Genomic DNA, 24,633 nt, shown 5'->3' with positions numbered 1-24,633 from the left:
TAGTAATGGTCATTAACCGACCGTTATGGTTATTTGTATTTTCAGTAATGGATGTTAAGAGACTGTTACGGATTATGACATTATTAGTAACGGTTGTATTTAAGGACCGTTACGGGCTGGATTCAAGTAACGGTCGCACCAAACGCCCGTTACTGATTATTGGTAACGCTTGTTGTTCTGCGTCCGTTACAGATGCTCTTCTCTATAACGGGCTTCTAGCGCCCGTTACCAATGCTGTGTTACCTATTTGAGGTTTTCACATAGTGACAAAAGGTTCGCCAATGAGCGCACCAATTCAAGCGGAAATCGCTGCAAGTCTGCAACGGCACTGTATACGACAATGAACCAAGGATAGATGTCAGACAGCATGACTTCGTTCATGAGCTCAATCACATAAGGCCTCCTCCATCGGTTGGCTCTTAGCCGACTCGATCATAGCGTTTTTTATTCCCTAAACAGCGCCTAAACGATGTGACCAGCTCTTTCCAAACACGCAACAACCTTTTCTTTCGAAAGTCCTTGACTAATAAACGAAGAATAAATAAGCACTTCAGTGTACGGCAGCTCTCTAGTCCTCGGTGACCTGTGGGTCTTCGCCGGCTGTTTCCATATACCGTCGCTTTGGATGCTAATGAATTATGAACCACAATAATCTTTAACACTTGAATTTTAAGGAGTATGACTATCAAATACATGTAGTGCTAATAAGTGCTAACTGTTTGCAATACCAATATGAATTAGAAAGCACACTTGCAAGATGTAATGTCAAACTGCTATGAGCTATGACTTTTATAGATTAAAAAATCAGGCCGATTTCAGTGGTTAACTACATCTCCGTGATATCTGAATCCTCTGAACATGGTGGGCTCAACCTTTTATCAGGCAATGCTGGTTCTGCTCCATCTCTTGTAGTGCATGTTACTGCTTTGCTCAGAGTTTCCCAGAATCACAAAGGATGCAATTGCATTCAATAAATCCACCAGCTTTTTAACAAAATAATTGGATCTGCTACCAATCAAACATCGCTGGGAATCGAGAGGTCAAACAGTAGGGCAGCACTTTGCAACTGAAGAAAGACATGGCATGGTGTTACAAGTCAACAATTTATACATCATCAGTACAGTTGCATCAACAATTCAGACGCTCATATCATGTTCTTGCCAATCAAATTACTTCTCTGAGAAGTACATGGTGTTTTCTTGTACATTGCTTTGTATCTTTGAAATTATTTTATTTTGTAAAATTATGTGCCCCTACCACCCCACAGGCCTTTACCTAGTAATATAATAGAATAGCATATCCCATAGAGTTGCAAGTGAATGTGCAGTGTGGTGATAAGCAAAATACATGCGTGGCTTGAGGTTAGGGGGTTCGAATCCCATGTACAAGTGTGTATATTTTGTCAAAAAAATTGTAGCTCGACACTACAAGACTAGTGATAGCTATTTTTTTATTTTTCTTTTTCTATTTTTTTTGAATTTTTTAGTTTCCTCTAGACATGAATTTGTAGGGTGGGTCATAGGATTTTTAGCTGCAAGAATTAGAGATGGTACCGCAACTGCCCCAAAAGTATATTTCTACTCGTCCCTAAAAATACTTTTTGTAGTAGTGTAATCATAAAGGTTGTGCGCCCGGTGACTTTTGAGACACACACATCTCATCTTATGAGGAATTAAGGGTTATTTTCGGAAATGAATTAAATAGCAACGGGTACACTCTCCCGTGCCCTTTATATGCAAAGCTGTTGTATCACCTCTAGCCAGCAGCTACCGGCCTTCCTACAACATCCACACGAACACTAGACACAATGCAGAATCAGCACCACCTGTTACTTGTTAGGCATATGATCTTTGGTGTCAGGAAGGTTCTAGTGTCGAGGTTACGAAGACAGGCTCCTCCTCGACCGCCGGAAAGACTCTTGACCAAACCTGAACAGCCCGAAGCCGATCAGCCCTGCAAGCAATACGGGCTTGATTTAGATGTGGCTGGCCTTCCGTGGCCCATGTAGGCTATAGCACACAGGTGGTAGCTAGCGTGGAGTTTGGATAATAAGAATCCGAAATAGAGGCTCCAATGCCAGTGTATGGAGATTTGCTCTAGGTTCCTCTCTTGGAGGAGGAGAGGAAGCTCTCGTAGCCATACTATTCTAGAAGACTGACGACCGACCTGCCACAGTGGTGGGTGGCTGCCTAGCTGGCCATTTCCACAGCTCAACGAGATCGAGAGACCTTGGAATGGTAGCATCAGCTTCTAGCTCTAGAGTAAATAGTCCATATATATGTTTCATGTGTGTGCTTCATCATGGCGCCTGGAATTGACATTTTGTTGCCCAACATGACATCCATATGGCACTGATTAACAGACGGATCAGGTGAGGTGATTCGCCAAGTGGCCGCAGATATATAACAATGTGCTAGGTAGGCTAGCTACCCCCAGCATCACTTTTCACCAGCTGGCGGCGGTATCGATCGGTCTTGTGAGTCATCTCACAATAAGTAGAGAGGATCAGCTTGTTCTCAAGTGGCACTGATCGTCATATCTGTTGGAGTAATGGGCTTGGCCCATTTATTCTAAAGCATTAAAAGAATTTAAAGCCCACTATTAATGCTAGGGAATCAATGCTTAATTCCGTACCGGGAATTGATGAGGATCTCAACCGACTTAAAAGGTGGACTTCATGTACACCACTTGTGAAGCCGGTAAGAAGAGGACGGTGAACCACATGCGCGCGCGCGCTCGCTCGCCTCGCCGGGCCGGGGCCGGGGCGCGGCCGGCCGGCCGGTGCGCGTGCAGGTGCGGTGCGGTGCAGTGCGGCGTGGTGCGATGTGATGGCTATTTTGCCGTTGACAGCAATTAATCGTGCGATTAAACGTGCAGTTAAATCTGTAATTAATGGCCATAACCGCATCACCTAAATGACTCTGATGGTGTCCAGGTTCAACGATCCTGAGCACCTGAGTCACTATATAAGGAGTGCCATTCCCCTCATCCATTCTGCACCAGGCAACTCGGCTCCTCTCTTCTACCTCTCCAGTTGCAACAACTGAGTTCCCCAACGCTAATTTCTGCGCGCACAGAATTAGCGTGAGCAGGCCTCCGAAACCTTGCTCGCCTTGAGATCCTGCACGGGATAGGCGGGCAATCAGGTTTTTGGGTAACGCTTTAGCGTGACTGCTCAAAAATACTAAGGCTTTGCCCGATTGAACGACTACTTCCTGGTGGACGAGCCGAACGACTACGTCGACTACATTCTGGTGGCCGAACGACTACGTCGACTACATCTTGGTGACCGTTCGCGGGACTGCACTGCGAACTTCTTCCTGCACCGATTTAGTTCAACTACTTCGACTGAGGCCAACCGAGTAGATGTCTACTCCAGTTGGTAACAGCGCAGCCAATGCCTCCGGCAACGGCCCCGCTTCAGGGTACTCCCTGAAACTTTGGTTATTTATATTGTTTATGCTTATATGTGTGATAAGTATAAACATGTTCACATGTTTTATTTTACTCCTTAAAGTCATAGAAATATTGCTAGTTTATACATTTAATTTTGGAATTAAATTGTGCCCGAAATTGCCTAAATTTCTAACAATATCATCAACAGCCACCGACGACGCCTACATCAAACTATGTGTTCTTTTTTCAATTTATGCCAAAAGTTTGAATAAATTGGATTATTACAAATATCATAAAACCCATGTGTTTCTTATTTAATGAAAGAAAATGCGTGTAGTGTAGGTGCAATCTAACTTTACCATGCATGGACCACTCCTTAATGACCCGCACATGCACAAGTTCATCTTCCATCCAGTGTCATATTCACTTCTACGTTTTGTATATACCTTTCCAATAAGCTTCACATTTGGAAATAGCGGCCCCATATACAAGAACTGTTATTGTTCTTTGGGTGTTGGTGTTGTCGAAAGGGGCACCACAAAACATATATAATCACTTGTGTTCCTGCATCGGGATGGGTGGTGTCAGGAAAGGTGATCTGACTAGAAAGAACATCAAGAGTACCTATACATGTGGACAAGGTGCACGTTTTGTTTGCAGCCTCAAGCTGCCTTACAAAATTTTTTGTGTGAGCATTTAGCTGCTATTTGGATCATGTCCAACAATTTGCAAGCCCACATGATTTTGGCAAAGTTTAATTTAGTACAAAAGTTGCATCGGCGCTGACAGAAGGATTTGTGATCCGGCAAGTCTATACCTATGATATCCCCAGATAGTAGATTTGAGACGAGGAAGATCGTAGAGCCAAAAATCCTGATGGTCACACGCAAGCAATTTTTTCCATTTTTCTTTGGCCGCAGAATGTGGATGCCCCTACAATGAATCAGTAGACCTCTCCACTCAATTTTCACAAACTCACATGTAAACAGTGAGGATTGAATGATTGATACTGTATAAGTTGGGCATTATTTGGATTATTGGATAATCCTTAAAATTATTGGATAATCATGTACGGAACACCAGATCTATATAGAAGTTCCCAACTTTTAAAGTTGGTGTTAGCCATAGCCTGCTAGCACCCCATTGAAATGCAAAATCCCATGATGTTCTGGGATTTGGTTGCCAATAAAGGTTGGAATTGCTCAGACTGAGAACCCATACTGCACTTCACATGAACAAGGAGAAAGTGCAAAAAAAAAAGGGAAAGATTTGTGAGTCGTGACGACGGCACCACAAGATGATATACTTATTACTTGCTCCTTTCCATCCTCTTATATACGGGGGTGCTGGGATGTAACGCATCCATACTGACAATTAATCGAGTGAGTGGCGTCTAGAATGCCCGTGTACACATCTCACAAGCGGGTCCGCATACAATAGAAGAAATTGTATTTGCCTACTACTCCGACCTTGCCCTCAGGAGTAGAGCTCAGAAATGTCATGTAGAACTGGAAAACAATGATCGGAGAACCTGAGCTGTGGTGGATGACAAGCGATGGAGCATTAATCATCAATGATGGCATTCTAGCTTGTCTTGACGTGCGCGGCCGTTTGATTAGCTATTTTCACATCTCATACTATTACTAGTTAGTTAGAGCTTCCTTTTGAAGCCTACACGTGAAGCCACTTATATCCTCGGTGGACACCTTAGAAAAGATAAAAAAAATTAGAATTCTTTTAAGGAAAAGCAAAATATCTAGCCATCAATCAATATACGGTAATCATCATTCATAATAGTAGCGGTTGGATTTACCTTATTTTTAAAAAGTTACTCACTTATGCAGTTTTAAATAATTAGACTAAATTAATCCCCTATCTATATCGTAATTATCCGCATATGCTATTATAGAAAATGGTAAGGCAAAATCACAAAGTTAAGAAAAACGAGGGTATATTCACAATTGCACTACAAAGTAGGTTTTTTTGTTTGTTTTTTGAAAGACAGGCGCAACATGCCCTGCCCCATTTTCCATTAAGAAAACAAGGCAGGGTTTCCCTTATTTGTATAAATAGTTTGCCAAAGTATTAGACAATAGGGGGCAAAATAAAGGAATAAGACTCCATATCATATATTCTACTATAAGGAGTTGTTGCTTGAGGTGAAAGGATATGAATTCGATGTCCGGAAACCCCATGCAAATAGGTTGTAGTTATTTACGTTAATGGCGAACATTATATATCATGTACAATCATATTGAATATTCATTTTTTAAAAGAAATATGATTTACTAAAGATAGATCACCGTATTTATACCCACCGGATTATATGAATAAATATGGGAAAAGTGAAATCTATACTATAATCTATACTATAAAGGATGAAAGAATTGAGAATAATTTCCACCAAAATTAACCTAGTCATATCCCTCACAAAAAAATGTCTTAAAGGCCCACATGTAAGGTTATTTGCTTGACAACACCAGGTGTGGACCGAAAAAAACTGAGCAAGACAATGATTCCGCCTAAACTAAAATTATTTTGTCACCGCGGCTGTACTTACCCGCCCGCCTGCGCCTCCTCTCCGCGAAATCAAGGAATCATCAATCATCAATCAGTCATTCAATCCATCGCAAGACGCCTGCCCCCGGCCTCCGCCCCCGGCTGGCTGCCACCGCCGCCTCCGAACCTGCTCCTGTGATCCCGTCCGCGGCACGCCCCCGATCGTGCGGCCGGGTCGGCGAGGTGAGCTCGCACTACCTCTCCGCGCCGGTACCCCGCCCAGGCCCGGCGCTCGCAGTGGCACGGCGCAGGGGCGCGCGCAGCTTGCAGCAACGGCGCGCCGCCACGGTTGCTTGCCGGCAGCGAGCGTCGGGTAGGGGAGGCGGCCATGCGAGGCTCCCCAAGGACGGCGCGGATCGGACGAGGGACCGTGGGTGGGACGCCATTCCAGGCAAACAGGATCGAGAGGAGGATGGGGGCATCAGCTGGCAGCGCTGCCGTCGGCCTTCGCCGCTCCAATTCGCCATGTTCGTCCGCTGTCGGACCAATCCAGCACCACCACGATGACCCCCCTCGTCAAGCCGAACGCGTTCAGGTGGACTTCGTCGCCCCTACATCGCTGGACACCGCCGTCCACGGAGCTGCCGCCGGCCATCTTGTCTCCGGCCAAATTTCGACCAGCATAGGGGCCCTCCGACGCCGGTGAGCGCCTCCCGAGACCTCCTCCACCCCCTCTCCGTTTTCCCCCTCTTGCCGAAGCTTCCCATGTGCTGGAACGCGACGAGCAGGAAGGGGCCAGGACCAGAGATTTATTCCCCTCGCATCCTCTCTCAGGTTGGCTGCTTGTTGTTGTCCCTTTTCGTTTGCATTTCCATCCAAGATGTAGAGATCAAAATCATTTTTTTTTATCCTGCAAACCCTAACTTCTGTCTCCATGGCACCTCGGCATGGATGTTTGCAGGTGTGACATGTGAAGAGTGCAGCGGCAATGCTAGACAGTAGACAGACGCCATATTGCTATTCGCTGGCATTGAGCAGGCTGGGCGTTTACGGCCCCATCCAATCATCAGTCAGGAGCAGGTCATAGCAGAGTTGGCAAGCCACAGTCAAGTATGGTTTGCAAACCTGCTGATTCCCCTTTGATTACTCTCTCAATTTTGGATCTCTAGGATTCTATAATTATAGTATGCAACAGGTTCTTTCTTTCTGCATAGTCAGTGATTGCTGTAGTGCTGATTTGCATACAACGTCAGGTTTGTGAGAATAGATGTTTACATATTTTTGCTAACATAGCAAAGTAATTGTCTTTAACACAGGGATCATCGTATCTAGGGACAGAAGGGGTCTTTTCAAGTGGGTGCATTAACATAAATTGGTTGTGTCTTTGCTATATTATTGTGCTTGCATCAATAATTATTTAACACATTTATTTTTGTACACAGGTAGATAGACAAGAATTTACAGGGAAAATCACTTTACGCAGGTACATCCACAATCTAGAACCATTATTTTATATGCTTTAGTACTCTTTAATTTTCTTATGCAACGCAAATTCTCCAATAGATCTGCGGCACAATCAGTATTTTTTTATTATAGGAGGTTTAGCTAATTAAACTTGCTAGAAAGACAAAATGGAATTTTTATTGTTGGGGGGGTGCATTCTGAAATTTATAAATTTTTGAAGATCTATATGCATACAATTTTTATACGACTTGTTTGAAATATATTAACTTGAGGTATAAATCTTTTTTTATAAAGCTACCAAAAGAACTGAGTTTTACTTTTCTTTCTTTTGTCCACTCTACTGGCAATATTCAGAATGCTGGGACAGATAGCTTGCCTTTGAAGTGTTTCTGTCCTGTACTGGCAGTATTCAGATATCTTAAGGAAATTGGAACTTGCTACAATAGTTTCTGAATGTGCCCCTCCTATGTTATTTCCTTTGTAGGTCACCCAATAGTAATGGTTGGAAAGGTGCCACATATATTTTCAGCAATCACTGAACTTGTAGTTTTGTAAGAGCACTGGGATTTGGCTAACAATGTCATTCTATGCTACCATTAATGGATGATTTCAAGATTTTTCTGGTAACATCTGGACCGGACTGCTTCTGCCTCCAGTGGAAATTTGAAGCATTAACTAGCGTGTTAGTATCGTCTGAACTTCTCACTATTGTGAATGACCTAATTCTATTGCTAATTAGTTAAACCGATCTGATACTTTCAACTCTGTGCTCGAATTTTAGCCACTATATATGGGCACAAGGATGTTGATACTAACTTTTGTTTCAGATAGTTTTCTCACAAAATGTTGATTTAAGCTACTATATCTGGGCAAAGGATGGTAGTTCAGTTTGAGAGAAACAGATGTGGGAGCAAAAGCAAAAAAGATGCCGGTTTCAGAAACAAATTGTGCTTCATATCTTGTTTTATCTTGCAGGCTTGGCAATTTGTGTAATTGTGTGGCAATAGATGTTTACCTGCTGCTTGGACTTGGGTTAGGCTGCTGTCAGCCTGTCATACAAAAATTGCAACTGGGTTTGGAATTGAAATGTTTTCTGTAGATTTTTTTTTGTTCTAAGCTTTGTGAAAAGCAACCATGTTTCAAAATTGAGCTTGAAGGTTATTTTGTTTATGCTAGCTGAATCGTTGCTATCATGACATGGTGAAGTAATCTTAAATTTGTTTTCAAATAGAAGACAGTTTCGACTTTGAAAATGTTGAGCTAAATGCCATCAAAGCAGAAAACTATATTAGTATCTCTGAAAATGTTGAACTACCAGTTGGCCTGTGGGAATTAGGAACATCTATTGTTTTATGTAATAGATATTATCTTATGAGTAATGCATGTTCAGGCAACGACAGACCATGCATGCTGTTTTTAATCAGAACCATGGAAGGAAGTGGACCTCTGGTTAGTTGGTTCATTGTGCCTGCGAGGATAAATAAGCACTAAATTCTTAATTTTGGAGTTAGGAGTAGTTTATAAATCCACAATAACCATAAACACTAGGAGTTTACACATAATTTGTACTGATAAATCACCGTAGCGTTAGCACCATGTGGGAAGGGAGGACATTTTATTTTCTTTTCTTTGTCACCGAATAGATATGCTTTTTTTTATCTCCAAACCGAGCTTGGGTGATATTCCATGAATATGTTAGCCGGAAAAAATAATCTATTGAGCAGTATGTTGTTTGTTTATTAGCATCTTAAATTCAGCACATTATTGCCATGTTTCAGACTGTTCAAATTATGTTCCATGGGGATGTTTCCGAGTTTGCAAAGCTATTTCGAGAAATCATGCTGCAATATCTCCATTAGAATGGGGAATGTGCATCTCCATTAGAAATAAAATAAAATATATGTTTATTACTATAATTTTTTGCTAGGTATTTTTTAAAAAAACAAATTTATAGTTATGCTAACAAAGTTTTTTAAATACAATTTTTGCTAGGTTTTTTAAAAACATGTGCATGGGGAATGAGCATCTCCATTAGAATTTGTAGTTATCCTAACAAAGTTGGTTAAATTAAAAATATTTGTTTACTTGTTTTCTTTATGAATGTAAAATTATTGTTTTCAACATTTCGTGAAGCTCCATGTCAATAAAAATTATTGTGGTATTGAATATGCTGGTGCCGCACATACCTTTCCATGAATATAAATTCTTATTTGTCATAATCTTTTTTTAAAATTTGCCATAATTTTTTTTAGTCAACTAATATAAAACCAACTAATATTTTTCCAGCAACAACCTATTCAGTCCATGTATGAGCTTTAATATAGTAGCAGCTGACATTTCACTTATGGTTTCATCTATCAACCGGTATTTATTTTAGTCACCCCTACACGCCCTTTGTATATATAGCATATATAGTTCCACAACACATGAAGATACAGAAAGGACTAGTAAGTTGTGAGCGGTGACCAGGGGCACCGTGAAACACACACACAAGGATTTTGTTCCTTTTCCAGCAAGAGGAGAGTTAATTATGCGCGCGCTTGCATATCGGGACGGGAATGGGCGGCATCAGGAGAGATGATCTGGCCCAAACAGCAGCGACATTTGCCAGCGAGAGGAATGCAAGTGGGTATTCATTGGTGTTTTTGGATTTCTCATTTTAGTTCATTTTTTCTCCCAAATTAATTACGTAGTATGCTATTTTAGTTTATTTTATCAAGTTTTAGATGGACCCATCAATGACAAAAAAAAAAGATGGGACTTGCATCCCTAGCCAGTGTATACGGCTGAGCACCAGCACGCAGCTGCACGGCTTGCACTCCGAGGCCCAAATTCAGTGGCAGAAAGTTGGGCAGATGCAGCTACAGCGCTGCAGCAGCAATCACCATCGTGCAAATCGGCTGGAGCCGTAACCTCTCTTGTTAGCCATCAGCTGATGGGCACCGGCTGATCTGATCATATCTAACTGAAGATGATCGAGTAGATGACACGGCCGGAACCCAGCTAAGCTACAAACTACCTGTCGGTGCAGGAACGCATTAGCACCGACAGATGCTTCCGCAGCCACCAACGTTCGACACCGGGAACGCCACCGAGACGTGGTTACACGAAACAATGCAAGCGACAACACCGGCCAACCAGTCGCACAAATGGAACCAATTCCGTCGTTTCCGTTCCACCGATGGGAATAACTGTACCGTTCCGTTCTCCTGAACAAGTCTACTAGTCGGTCGCTAAATAAGTTCATCCACATACAGATGCTCCTGCATGCTAGTTGCAGCAATGGCTCCTGTAACCTCCATTCTCTTTGCCGCCCTTACTGCTGCCACACTGACGTCATTAACCGATGCTGCCGCCTCCTCCTCGCCCCCGTGGCTAGCCGCCGTCCCGCCACCGCCATGCGTGGCGCCCCCGTCGGCGGTGGCGTTCCTCCGCGCGCGCTGCTCCGCCACGCCGTACGGCGTCGCCTGCTACGACGCCCTCGTCCCCTACGCGTGCACGTTCCAGACCAGCCCCGTCAAGCTCGCCCGCGCCGCCGCCGACGTCAACCTGGCCCGGCTCCGCGGTCTCTCCATGCGCGTCAAGGAGGTGGTGGCAAGCCGCGGAAGTGCCGGCGGCGCTGGGGCCGAGGCGGCCGCGCTCCGCGACTGTGCCAGCACGGTGGCGTCGGCCGCCGGCCTGGCCAAACAGTCGGCGGCCGAGCTCGCCAAACTCGACGCCGCGGGAGCCGCCGCGGCGGGGAGAAACAGGGTCAGGTGGGCCATTGCCAACGCGCAGACGTGGCTCAGCGCCTCCATGGCGAACGAGGCGACGTGCGCCGACGGGATCGCGGTGGCGGGCGCCGCCGCGTCGCTGGCTGCGAGGGAGGTGGTGATAGGAGTTTTGAGCGCCAAGGAGCACACCACCATTGCCCTCGCGCTCGTCAATGGCATACCGGTGCCGTCTTAATTAGTGCAGTGACGATGAGCTGCTGCTAGTTGTTCCATTTCTCTGTTCAGTTTATTTAGTCTTTGACACATACTGTAGACAATAATCGACGAGAGATTTTGCATACCGAAAGGTTTACACAGTAGTTCTGCTGTAACCAGGATTCTGATCTTCAAGATATCGGCAGGGAGGAGGGAAATTTTAACTCCTTTTCAATTTAGTATACATTGTATTGCTACTGACGAGCTGCTGCAGATTTAATTTCTAGTGCATTGTTGCAACCTATTTGCTTCCAGAAAGTGGATTACCAGCTACTAGTTAGAGGAAAGAAGAAATGATTGAAATCACTAACTCACTATGCCACTCTATCTGAAAAAACTGATTTACAGTCTACGGATCGACCACGGTGTCGCTTTATTTATACTGGATATGGACACTTTTGCACTTTACACGATACCCCATAACTACAACTCCCTCCATTCCAAATTATATAGATCGTTCTCAATTTTGTATATACATATATTTTGACATATATCTATAAATATTACATAATGAATCTCTAAGTGCATAGTCCAAACGACCTATAATTTAGTGCCCGCGTCAGCACGGCTACACCGGCCAACTCATATAGGAGAGCACTATTAGAGCTGGGTCTAGGCATGACCCGACACTTAACTAATAAATGCAGCAAGAATTAGTAATAGATCGTGGTATGAGCCGGTACTAATCTGTGCGGCACTTATTAGTATCAGGTCGTGTTAGACCCGAGGCAACGACGGGACTGCTCACAAGGCATAGAATGTTATAGAATAAGGGATAGAGTGTGTCCCATAACTTACGTCATGGTAACTACTCCAACACGAGTAGAACTACTAGTCGGAACAAAGTGTTCCATGGATGTTAAGGCCGCTAGATTTGCGAGCATTGGGGCTCCCGTGGGGGAGGACGACTGTGTGGGGGGGGGGGGCGTCGTGGGTGGGGGAAGGAGCCGCTGGTGGGGGAAGGAGCCTCCGATCCTGGGTGAGGGAAGGAGTTGCCCGGGTGGGGAGGAGGATGCCGTGTCAGCCAAGGTCACATGTTGGGGGAAGGGCTTGCCCTAGGGTGGGTGAGGGCCCGCTGGTCCGCTAGGCATAGAGGGAGCGGGCGGCCAGGCGGCGCATGCAAGGAGGGGCGAGAGCGCGAGTGAGCCGGCGGATGAGCCAGCACTATCTGGATGGTGGATAGGGCGTCCGATGAATCAGACATCCTATCTCTAGCATTTCCGTTATGAAAATACATGCTCGTGTACTTGTGCGAAACCAGCTAATACTTTTCTTGCAACAACCTATTGATGAGGCTATCTCAACCAACCATGCACCGTACCATGTAAGCCAAGCACATGATGTGGAAGATGTCACTCGAGCAAGAGAACAATTGCAAGCGGCCGGATAATTAGTGCAACCTACACCGTGAAGATCGGAACCGAGACTCATCACCTATTCAGTCCATGTTTGAGCTTTACTATAGCAACCAACAATACACTTCGGTTTCATCTACCAACTGGTATTTATTTTAGTCACCCCTACACGCGCGCCCTTTGTGGCTTTCTATATATAGCATAGTTCCACAACGTCTACACATGATACATGACACGGGGCAAAATACAGAAAGGACTAGCTATTAAGTTGTGAGCGGTGACCAAGGGCACCGTGCAACACACACAAGTATTTTGCTCCTTTACCAGCAAGAAGAGAGAACACACCCTGACCCTAGTGTGGCTGGTGCCGGTCGTATTTGCGCTTGCATATCGGGCCGGGAAGGGGCGGCATGAGGAGAGATGATCTGGCACAAAGAGCAGCAGCACTTGCCAGCGTATACAGCAGGGCACCAGGAGCTGCACAGCTTGCACTCAGGGGCCCAAATTCAGTGGCGGAAAGCTGGGCAGATGCAGATGCAGCTGCAGCAGCAATCACTACTGAACGCTAGAGCATCTGCTGCGATCACTCTTCTACCAAGGACCGCGCGCCACCGAGGACGAACAAAAAGGGGAAAACCCCAATTCACTTTCTCATTCGATTTCTGATCTGTTCCCAATTGTTGCTGCTGCTGATCACTGTTCTACCAATGTTGTTCCCTTGGTTTGGACCTTGGGCCAGGTCGGTATGGCACGGCGGCAGCCCACATCCATATGGGCCGGGTGTTACCATGATATGATAGTTTCCACGTACGCTGCCTTGAGGTTTTTTCTTTCTTATATTTTTAAAAAATAAAAATTTCAAAAATATATGTTCGTTTTGAAATATTTCAAAAATACCCCCAGTCGCCCTCCAAAGGGCCACAGGCTCTAAGTGTAATTTTTTTTCTTTAAATTTGCAACGAGGTCCCTGGAAAAAAAGGGGGGCCTGTCGCCCGTTGGGGGGGCGACAGGGGGGGCCTGTCGCCCCCCCCCCCCCCCCCCCCCCCCCCGTCGGGCGACCGCTGGGCCCAGCCCACGGGCGCGGCAGGGGGGCCTGTCGCCCCCCCCCTCGGGCAACCGGGGTATGCCCCCCTATATAAGCTCCAACCCTCCTCTTCCCTCCTCATTTGAGCCCGAAAATTCCACCAAAAATCCAGAAAAAAAGAGAGGAGTGAGGAGAAAGAAAGCGGCGAAGCCCTGCCGGATTCAACACTTGTGATCTGCAGGTTAGTACATTTAGTTTATATATTGTTATATTTAAGTACTATGTATTTAAGTATGAATAATTTAAGTAGGGGTGAGTAATTTAATTTAATTAGTGATATAGTAGAATCATTTAAGTAGGAGTTTAATGATACTTTAGTTTGTAGTTACGTAGTAGTAAATTAGTTTAGAAAATTAGTACTACGCATTTATTATTACAATTGCAGTACTATTAGAGATGTGTTTATAAATTAATTATGATTTAGAATAGAATTTGGCATATGCAGTATATAATTTGAGTGTCATCACGTAGTTATAAATACTTATACGTTGTAGTTGAATTTCATACTTAGTTTTTACGGATTATTGAATAAGGTAGTGAAGTAAAGAATATAACTCGATAAGTATTATGTGATATACAGATATGTCGAGCAAGATGCAAATACCGGTCTACTGACTCTGAGCCGTCTTGTCGAGGTTGGGCCTATTCAGCTCGACCGATCCCTCCTGACGGCGCTCGTTGACAGATGGAGGCCGGAGACACACACGTTCCACCTCCCGTGTGGGGAGATGACTCCTACGCTGCAGGACGTGGCCTACCTCCTCGGCCTCCCTATCGTCGGGGAGGCTGTAGGTCCGCGTGTGGTGGCGGCCTCGTGGAAGGATGACCTGGAGGCCCGTTTTGCCCTGATTGACCGCGTGGAAGAAGCAGGTCCGATCAACCCGCACCCGCGAGCAGCAGGTCCTTCGAAGACCTGGTTCCTACAGTTTACAGTACGTATTCATTCCATATTTAAATTTAATTGTTACAATTCACATGTTCCATTGTCAGTTGAAACCATTAATCTTAATTGTTTATGCAGCCTGCCCTATTGGCTGCGGATGCCGACGAGTACAGTGTGACCAGATCGCTGGAGGCGTACCTACTTTGATTGTTTGGTTACATCATGTTCAACAACACTCATGGCAACTCGGTCGATAGGATTTTCCTTCCGTATGCACGGGAGATTGCGGATGGGGACTAGGACGTACCGCCCTACAGCTGGGGTGAGGCGGTACTTGCAGCCACTTACCGTGGACTCTGCGACGGCTGCATGAAGACACATAGGAACGCTATCCTGGCAGGGTGCCCACTACTGCTACAGCTTTGGTCGTACGAGAGGCTAGCTGTTGGTCGGCCCATGGTCAACCACGAGCCTTACCACGGGGCCATGTACGGCGACGAGGAGGACGAGAGGCCCACTATGGGAACTATCTGGATCTGGCGTCAGGTACGTTCGCAACAAATCTAATTTTGTTATTCATTGTTACATGATGCATTAGCGCACTTTTAATTTTACTTATTCGGAATGCAGAGGTCCTGGGCCCATGCGCAGGTTAGACGCGCATATCCTGAGTTTGTTTCGGAGCTCGACATGCTGACGCCCGAGGACGTTGTCTGGGAGCCTTACAGCCCAGAGGCTGTGGCTACCCATGCACCAGCAGGCCTGTCTTCGTACTGCTCCGCGAATGCGAGCCTGTGGCTTACTACTGCCGTCCTGGTTTATGACATCGCGGTTGAGGCATATTGCCCCTGGAGAGTCAGGAGACAGTTTGGGCAGCGCCAGGAGTTTCCGGTGCCCACCGCGTTGGAGCTTGTCAGTCGCCAGGACCACAGGTAATTATGAATGAACTTGGCTCATACATTCGTGTCGAATCTAACGATTCTTCGTGGTATATATATATATATATATTCATATTCGTAAGATAATTCATGCGTTTCTAACTGTACCTTTACTGAATGGATGCAGTTTCGCCTTTGCAACATGATGGAGACGGACTGCTCGACTTACCTGACGAGGGTACGTGCCGGATCCCCAATGACCCAGTTTGAGCAGACAGAGGTATGGTCGAGGCAGTGTGATCAGTTGCGTCAGGTAGTGCACAACTTGGGAAGCCGTGTGCAGTACGAAGACAGCCACGGGTCGTCCCAGGCCTCGTCGTCGTTCCCGTGTCCGTCGACCGTGCACGGGCCGACGTCGCAGTTCTTCCCAAGTGCAGGTAACGTACATATCTCTTCAAATTAGATCAAGTGTTCCTACATATTTACTAATATCACATACAGGATACGATCCAGCTACTGCATTCGGCCATACTGGAATGTTTAGAGGGACAGCACCAGTTGGCGGACCGTATCTAGGGATGGTACCGGGGCCACAGATACCGGTCTACACAGGTTAGTTTATGTTTCGTATTTCGGTTTCTACATGTCATTACGAAATATACGACCGTACGCTAACATCCACATTTTTTGCGTAGGATTCTACCCCGATGCGGGCGCTAGACCTTCTTCTTCCTCCTTTCGACCAGATAACGAGACCTTCACCTTAGACGACTTCGACAGCTTGACTCCAGAAGAGCCTGCCGCGCAAGGTGACCCCGATGTCTTGGGGTATTCACAGCTAGGAGGAGCACCACTTGGGATCTCTCAGCAGCAGACACCGCAGCCCCTTGCGCGTCCTGAGCGACAGGTGAGGTCTCCGGATGTTCTCACCTACTCCGAGGGCCATGTCCGTGCCCAGCAGAGGGCTAAGAGAGTCCGATGCCCTAGGGTGATTAGATATATCTGATGTTTGTATCTCTGATGTTTATTTGTAATGAGATAGCTGCGGACCGCTTATTTGTATCCGATGTTTATGATTGTGCTAGTTTACTTGTCATTTGTTTCTATAGGTACCATTGAGGTGAACTTGTTATGTTTGTGGGTTCCATAATGCTCGTGAAATAAGGGAAGTTCTTGCGATTTTTTTTTCCGTGATTTAATGAAGGACAAGTTAGGTGCGGTAGGAGTTAGCGGCCGAGATCCTGCCGACGATGATGACGACTACACGCTCGAATAGCTCAAAATAGGAACCATATTGTATCTATTTGCGAGTACGAGATCACAGGTTGTCACTACTCAGCACGGCGATCACGGGTTTCCCAAATGTCGCATTCTTTGCCCAGACATACGTGACCCAATAGTAGTACTCTTCCACCATTTCAAAAAGATGTGACAACACGGCAAGCACTCCAGCTTTTTTCCTGAATTTTTAGACTCAAATGACAAAGGGAATGGCGGCATATGGCGGCCAGGGCTTATAAAAGGGGAGGGGACCCTGTCGCCCCCCCAACGGGTGACAGGCCCCTGTCGCCCGTTGGGGGGGCGACAGGCCCCCTTTTTTTTCTCCAGGGACATCGTTGCGAATTTGAAGAAAAAAAAATACACTTTGGGCCTGTCGCCCTATGGGGGGCGACCGGGGGTATTTTTGAAATATTGCAAAACAGACATATATTTTTGAAATTTTTATTTTTTTAAATATAAAAAAGAAAAAAGCCGCTGCCTTGACTAATAAGCGAAGGGTCTCAAAAAAAAAGAATAATAAGCGAAGCATTTCGTTGTGCTTTGATTATTTCCTTATTTCTAAAACCAAAGATCGCTCTTTTATTCTTCCCAAATTTTTGGCTGGCAAACATGATCTGACTACAAAAAGAATAAAGAAAGTGAAACAGCGTACACTTTGTATGTACAGTACCATGCTTATTGTTATCATTATAAAAAGAACATGAGTGAGTTAAATCACAACGGGGATGTAGCTCAAATGGTAGAGCGCTCGCTTTGCATGCGAGAGGCACGGGGTTCGATCCCCCGCATCTCCATATTTTTCCTTCTTTTTTTTTGAGATTTGAACTAAAAGCAGGAGCAGTGGGTTTGCCGTTTCCTTCTGGCAATCCGGCCTCCACTCTGCACAGTCGTGCAGTGTAACACCAGTCGTGTTGAACTGAAAACAAGCTACGTAGCATGACTTGAGCGAGTCCTTTCGGAGCTCCCGTTTGTTTATCATATATAATAACCATATACTAACTAGCTAGTAGATAAATCCGATAACAACAAGAAAGTCCAGGCAGCCATTGAAAAAGACGGCATCCTCCATTAGCTGGTAGATAATTAAGTCCGATCATAAGCAAGTCTAGGCACCTGTTGAAAAAGAAAAGGACGTACGAACGGCGAGAGCCCAGTTCATCATCTCTCTTCTTCTTCTCCTCGAGAGAGAGGGAGAGAGAGAGAGAGAGAGAGAGGAAAGACAGCATCAGAGTCGGCTAATTGACCGCGTTCGACGAGAAAATCTAACTTTACCATCGTAGTAGTACACCGCAATTTCCTCCTTGGATAGCGGCATCGGAAGATTATTCTTGCCGGCGGCGGCCGCTGCTGCTGAGACCACCTACTCGTGGGAGCGTCATCACCCTCACCCACCCGGCGCGCACGAGGTCCGGGTACGTCCAAAACCGGCGCGGCCTCCTCCCGTTTTGTCCGTTGAAATCTGGTTACCGCCGCGTATTACCTGTCATGTCAGCCCTCGCAGGCGCTAAGCTGGAACACATGCCGCGGCTGCCGCCATGCCGGCTCCCACAATAAAACAAGTGCGCGAACACCGTGTTTGGTTCGGCGTGAAAACGTTTTCATGAATTTTTTTTCATGTTTTGACTACTAATTAGAGATATTAAATAAAGTCTAATTATAAAATTACCTCCACAACTATATTACTATAGCAGTTAATCTAACTAATGAGGTATTTGACCGTACGATTAGAGGACGATTGAGCGCGATTACTGTAGCATCACTGTAGCCAATCATGATAGAACTTGGCTTATTAGATTCGTCTCGAAAAATTACATCCATCCCTAAAAATTTTTTACAAATAGACTTCAAATAGTACTCCATACGGAAATTTGTTTTTTCGTGAAATGTCGATGTGACACATAATCGAACATCCTGCAGCCCGCAACGACCAACACGCCACAGCTCACAAGTCACAACCCATGCCTCCCTTCCTGCTGAATCTACTGTAATTAATCCAGGTTGTCTGGTCTAATGAATCTAATTAGTCCAGGTATCATTTCTCAATGAAGAGCTGAGATGGCTGACACCTTGCAAAGTTACCGTGGCTGTAACCGACCGCCAGTGGCAAGTTAAAGTGGCGGGAACTGTCTGATCTCTGTGACAGTAGGAGGGGTACGTCCCGGTCCGCGGACAGCTAATCGCCGGGCCCCACCTCCCGCGCCGGCCGCCACCCGCTCCTTTTGCGCCCGAGCCCCTCGCATTTTATCCGGTCACAACCTCGCCCTACCCAATGCCATCTCGAAGCACTTGGCTTCGCAATTAAGCCCTCCAATTTCCACTTTTTATACGCCCTCCTCCGCTCCCGTCGCCGCCGAGCTATTATTGCGACCTTGCTTCTCTCTCTCTCTCTCTCACTGTGTTGCTGGGAAGCTTGCGGGGCCCAGAGACGGTGGCGGCGGTGGGGGATGACGCCGGCGACGGCGGAGGTGGTGGAGGAGCTCACGCGGCTGTACCGGGAGCTGCCGCCGCGCCCGGCCGTGGAGGAGGTGGAGGCGGCGGCGGCGGTGCTGGCCTCGGCGGACGCCGAGGAGGAGGCGCGCCTCGCCGAGGTCGACGCTGAGGCGGCGGCGCGGGCGCGGGGGAGCGTGCCGGCCGAGCTCCTCGACGTGCTGTGGGAGGCCAGGCGCAACGCCGTCAGGCTCCGCGCGCTGCAGCAGCGGAAGGAGGCCGCGCACGTCGTCGAGCTCGAGAGGAGGTTCAAGGTCTTCGACGACCTCATCCGGAGGGCGTCGCGCGTGGTGTCCCCCGGTGATGGGGACGGGGGCGGGGGTGATGCCGCCTACGTCGTCGACGAGGTCGTGGAGGTGGAGGCCAAGCGGAGGCCGGAGCTGGCGGCGGCGGCGGCCGCCGCGGCAACGGAGATAGACCGCGGAAGCAAGGGCGGATTGGGCTTCGAAACCAAGTCCGTCTCGTCCCTGCGTCGGGCTGCTTCTGCAGGTATTACGCCTCTCCTCAGGGGTTATGTTTTTGTAGCATTTGATATCATTTCCCCCCCAAGTTGAGTTTAATTTCCTCTCTAGAAATATGAAAATATGTTAATTGCTGGAAACGCGAAACGTATGTTAATTGTTCGAATAGTGTTGTTTTCTGTTGACTGTTCTGTATTTTGTTATTCAACTTTTTTTATTCGAATGGTGTAGTTTCTGCTTGTTACTCAATTTTTTTCAGCACTCTATATTTTCGGTCGCTAGTTCCATTACCATAGACTCCCTTCATCCTAAAAGGACTGCACTTCTAGAGTTCTAGTTTCGTCCTAGTCAAGTTATTTAAGTTTGACCGTGTTTATAGAGAAGGATATGGATATCAACATTTATGACTTCAAATACGTATATTATGAAAATATATTTCATGATAAATCTATTGAAACTTATTTGGTGTCATAAAAAATGGTATTTGTTTCTATAAACTTGATCAAACATTTGATGATTGGACTAAGTACATTACCCTCATCATCAAGGATATGTACAAGGATGCGATGACATTTGTCCGGACATGTGATGGCGACACCACTGACTTTCCTATTAACATAGGCCTACATTAGAGGTCAGCATTGAGCCCTTATTTGTTTGCTTTGGTGATGAATGAGGTCACAAGGGACATACAAGGTGATATTTTGGTGTATGCTCTTTGCTGATGATGTGATGCTAGTTGACGAGAGTAGGACAGGGGTTAATAGGAAGTTAGAGCTGTGGAGACGTACGTTAGAGTCGAAAGGGTTCAGGCTTAGTAGAACAAAGACTGAGTACATGATGTGCGATTAAAGCGCGACTATGCATGAGGGTGGAGATGTTAGTCTCGAAGGGCAAGTGGTGCCCCAGAAGGATACTTTTCGGTATTTAGGATCGATGCTACAAAAGGATGGCGACATTGATGAAGATGTTAGGCATAGAATCTCAGCTGGCTAGTTGAAATGGCGTCAAGCTTCTGGCATCCTCTGTGACAGGAGGGTGCCACAAAAGCTAAAAGCCAAGTTCTATAGACAGCGATTCGCCCGGCGATGTTATATGGTGCTGAATGTTGGCCCACAAAAAGGCGACATGTCCAGCAACTGAGTGTAGCAGAGATGCGGATGTTGCAGTGGTTTTGCGGGCACACAAGAAGGGATAGAGTCCGGAACGAAGTTATTCGGGAAAGGGTAGGAGTGGCACCAATTGAGGAGAAACTTACCCAACATCGGTTGAGATGGTTTGGACATATCCAACAGAGGCCTCCTGAGGCGCCGGTGCATAGTGGGGTTCTAAAGCGTGTCGATAAGATAAAGCGGGGTAGAGGTAGACCTAAACTGACTTGGGACGAGTCGGTTAAGAGAGATCTTAAGGATTGGAATATCTCTGAAGAGGTAGCTTTGGATATGAGCACTTGGAGATTAGCTATCAGCGTGCCTGAACCGTGACCTTTGTGTCTTTTGGGTTTCATCTCTAGCCTACCCCAACTCGCTTGGGACAAAAGGCTATGTTGTTGTTGTACTTAGGACAAAGCCAAAATTGCGATCTTTTTGGGACAGAGGGAGTAATCATTTTTCCTAAGAAAAAATCGACTAGAACTATGGTAACATATTATATGCCGCCCCCTCAAAGTTTGTTTGCAGTTGAATTATTTGTAGAATGCTGTCATAGTGGTAGTTCAGTTATAATGATCACACTTTCGTTACAGTAGTTCATTAATGCTTGTAATTGGACAGTATGAGGCATGGGCCTTTCATGGAATGTCGTACCAGAACTAAATAGCTAATTCAACTTCTCAGCCAGCCACTAAGTTTGTTTCTGCTGATATTTTTTCCTATAGCTACGACAATATTTTTCCCCACATTGATATTTGTTTGCAAAGGATCTATTCATAACTCGTAGGATCCTTCTCAGTACCTCAGCAGTAGTGGTAGTAATTGGAAATTTGGAATATGAAGCACTGACTGCAATTTGTGATAATTCCATGTGTTAGCTCTTATTTTTTGTGTGATAATTCCGTGTGTTAGTTCTTATTTTTTGTGTTAGCACTTCTAAGGAACCTGGGAACTACTCTATGTTGGTCGACACAGGATCCACTATTAGGAAGGATATTTTTGGCTACTTGTACCAATATTCTGTGGCATGTCTACTCAATCTGATGGTGCCAACTTGCTAAGTTTTAATAGATTGCTGTGATTTATCTTACCAAAATATGAATGTTGAAGAGTTAGTCAATTGATTTTATTGACTTTTGAGGTGCTTCCTAGTGTAGGCATATCCGTCTTTTGTTTTCTTCTTACCAGCTGGCTGCTGCCTTAGTAAATCTGATGGTTTGAGTTTACTAATTGGAGTAGATAGGAGATGAGTACGAATGATGAACAATTAAACATGTTTTTTGGGGTGTTTTTCTTGAGCCACCTATTTTGTACAGTAACACTAAAAATTCAGTGTTTGTATTATGCTAAAGTTAAAATGCCTTTTTTTTTGCAGATAATGACACAGAAAAGTTGGGCCTTATCCAAGTTGCAAGCCTTATAGAGTCATCAGCAAAGAAGGGGACTACAGAGCTCAATCTCCGGGGTAAACTGGTGGACCAAGTTGAGTGGCTCCCTGTTTCACTTGGGAAATTACAAGATGTTACTGAGCTTGATCTATCTGAGAATAGGATCATGGCACTCCCATCAACAATTGGTAGCCTTAGATACTTGACAAAGCTCGACCTCCACGCAAACCAGCTGATCAATCTGCCTGATACCTTTGGGGAACTTTCCAGCCTGATTGATCTTGACTTGCATGCAAACCAGCTTAAATCTCTTCCTGCATCATTTGGAAATCTCACCAGCTTGGCAAATCTTGACCTGAGCTCGAATATGTTGAAGGTCCTTCCTGATTGTTTAGGAAAGTTGACAAACTTGAGAAGGTTAATTGCTGAGACGAACGAGCTTGAGGAGCTACCATATACTATTGGATCTTGCACCTCTCTCGTGGAGCTTAGATTGGATTTTAATCAGCTAAAAGCCCTTCCAGAAGCGATTGGAAAGTTGGAACAGCTGGAGATCCTCACATTACACTACAACAGAATCAAAGGCCTGCCCACAACAATCGGCCAGCTTACCAGATTGAGAGAGCTGGATGTCAGTTTCAATGAAGTTGAAATGATCCCTGAGAACATTTGCTTTGCGGCCAGCCTTGTGAAGTTGAACGTCAGCAGGAACTTTGCCGACTTAAGAGCACTGCCAAAATCGATAGGGGAACTTGAGATGCTAGAGGAGTTGGACATCAGTAGTAACCAGATACGAATACTGCCAGATTCGGTTGGGTTCCTCTCAAAATTACGTGTATTTCTTGCTGATGAAACTCCACTGGAAGTACCACCTAAAGAAGTTGTGAAATTAGGAGCTCAGGTATGCAATGCAGTGCTGTTCTCCCATATTTGCTAACTTTTGTCCTTCACTGACTGTGATGTTTCTTGTACATGTCAGGAGGTGGTTAATTATATGAAGAATATGGTTGCTTCAAGGGAAGCAAGCCGGAAGGAAACAGATAAGAGGAGCTTCTGGGCCTGGCTCCGCTCACTGTTTGGTTGTTGCAAAAAGGATCAAGGACTGGGATCTGTTCAGCTTAGCTGAAGCATTTCATCTGTATAGTCATGAATTGTTCAGTGTTGATCCGTGTCTCAGATCAGCGATAAACTGAGACATGGATAATTAATTTTATTCCACTTATATTTGTGTATCTGTACACAAAGGTTGTGTCTAGCTTTCTTGTACATAAAGCTCATTGTGTGTGTGTGTGTGTGTGTGTGTGTGTGTGTGTGTGTGTGTGTGTGTGTGTGTGTGTGTGTGTGTGTGTGTGTGTGTGTGTGTGTGCAATTTCATATGTACGATACTTGATACGCTGTCATGTCACTCTCCATTACATGAAACACGAGCTATCCAGGATTTGCGCTGAGCCAAGCTGTTGACTTTCATATGATGTGAATGGCAGACAATGGTGCACGTGTACCTGATTCTAATCCTGATCAAATGCCTGTTCGGATGCCATACTAATGTGCCAAACATGAAGCACCGTATGCCTCGATCCGTTTAGAACATGTTAAGATGCAAGTTGACTTCTTTTATTAACCAGTAGCTTGGTCTATCATACCAGTAGCTTGAATGCATATATGTTGGACGTCTGATTCACTTTTGTATTTCCTGACAATCGATGGAATATTGGCAGATACAAGGTAAGATAGTTCAAAATTTGAGCGAACAGTAACTCTGGTGCAGGTGGGATTCCCAGAGACCTAGCTGCCAGGTTTGTTTCCATGCTTGTGTACTAATCGTTTCCGCGCCCGAATTTCTTCACAATTGCTAGCTGTAATTTTCTTTATTGATGTAGCCTACCACTCCCGTGATTAGCACGCAACTTGAGATATTTTCTTGATTCGGATACCATCATGGTTACTGTGGAGCGGGCAACTAGTTTGATAAAAAAGAGGTCAATTAAGTTGAATAGGTGAGGATTTTATTGACTTGAGGTGTGTTCGTTACTCCCTCCGTCCTTAAATTGTGAGTGTTTCAACTTTTTTACATACATAAATTTTACTATGCGTCTAGAAATGCTAAAATGACTAATAATTTAGGATGGATGGAGTATTAGATAATTTGGTATTGAAATTGGAAAAAATCTACATAACCCCCCAACTTATGGACGGTGGATCACATCACCTCCTAACTTACAAAACCGGATTTCTTACCCACTAAACTAGTGGAAATCATTCATCTAACCCTCTAGGTGGTTTTGCACCCTGATTCATCTAACCCCCGAGGTGGTTTTGCACCCTGGTTTTACTAATG

General features: G+C 45.4%; 2 protein-coding genes, 1 long non-coding RNA gene and 1 other non-coding gene across 12 annotated transcripts; all 4 read left to right on the top strand.

The window, feature by feature from the left end:
* Positions 1-5,981: 5,981 nt before the first annotated feature.
* LOC120651593 lies at positions 5,982-8,673 on the top strand. Of its 9 annotated transcripts, XR_005666250.1 has the most exons (5): positions 5,986-6,729; positions 6,857-7,005; positions 7,212-7,248; positions 7,338-7,378; positions 7,844-8,673. It is a non-coding gene; the product is annotated as an uncharacterized LOC120651593 (long non-coding RNA). The 9 variants fall into 9 exon arrangements; XR_005666247.1 differs by having other exon boundaries at positions 5,985-6,729; positions 6,857-7,248; XR_005666249.1 differs by having other exon boundaries at positions 7,338-8,673.
* Positions 8,674-10,641: 1,968 nt separating this feature from the next.
* On the top strand, positions 10,642-11,307 carry LOC120648028 (pectinesterase inhibitor 10-like). The gene has a single exon (XM_039924811.1). The coding sequence runs from the start codon at positions 10,642-10,644 to the stop codon at positions 11,305-11,307; it is 666 nt and encodes a 221-aa protein (XP_039780745.1).
* A 6,222-nt stretch (positions 11,308-17,529) lies between these two features.
* TRNAA-UGC lies at positions 17,530-17,602 on the top strand. Its single transcript has one exon. It is a non-coding gene; the product is annotated as a tRNA-Ala (tRNA).
* Positions 17,603-19,159: 1,557 nt separating this feature from the next.
* On the top strand, positions 19,160-23,589 carry LOC120651592 (plant intracellular Ras-group-related LRR protein 5-like). The gene is made up of 3 exons (XM_039929142.1): positions 19,160-19,784; positions 22,283-23,196; positions 23,275-23,589. The coding sequence occupies exons 1-3, from the start codon at positions 19,253-19,255 to the stop codon at positions 23,419-23,421; spliced, it is 1,593 nt and encodes a 530-aa protein (XP_039785076.1). The 5' UTR covers positions 19,160-19,252; the 3' UTR covers positions 23,422-23,589.
* Positions 23,590-24,633: the final 1,044 nt, after the last annotated feature.

Source organism: Panicum virgatum, chromosome 9K (assembly GCF_016808335.1).
Source record: "Panicum virgatum strain AP13 chromosome 9K, P.virgatum_v5, whole genome shotgun sequence".
Taxonomy (NCBI): domain Eukaryota; kingdom Viridiplantae; phylum Streptophyta; class Magnoliopsida; order Poales; family Poaceae; genus Panicum; species Panicum virgatum.
This window is presented reverse-complemented; position numbering and strand designations above follow the sequence as displayed.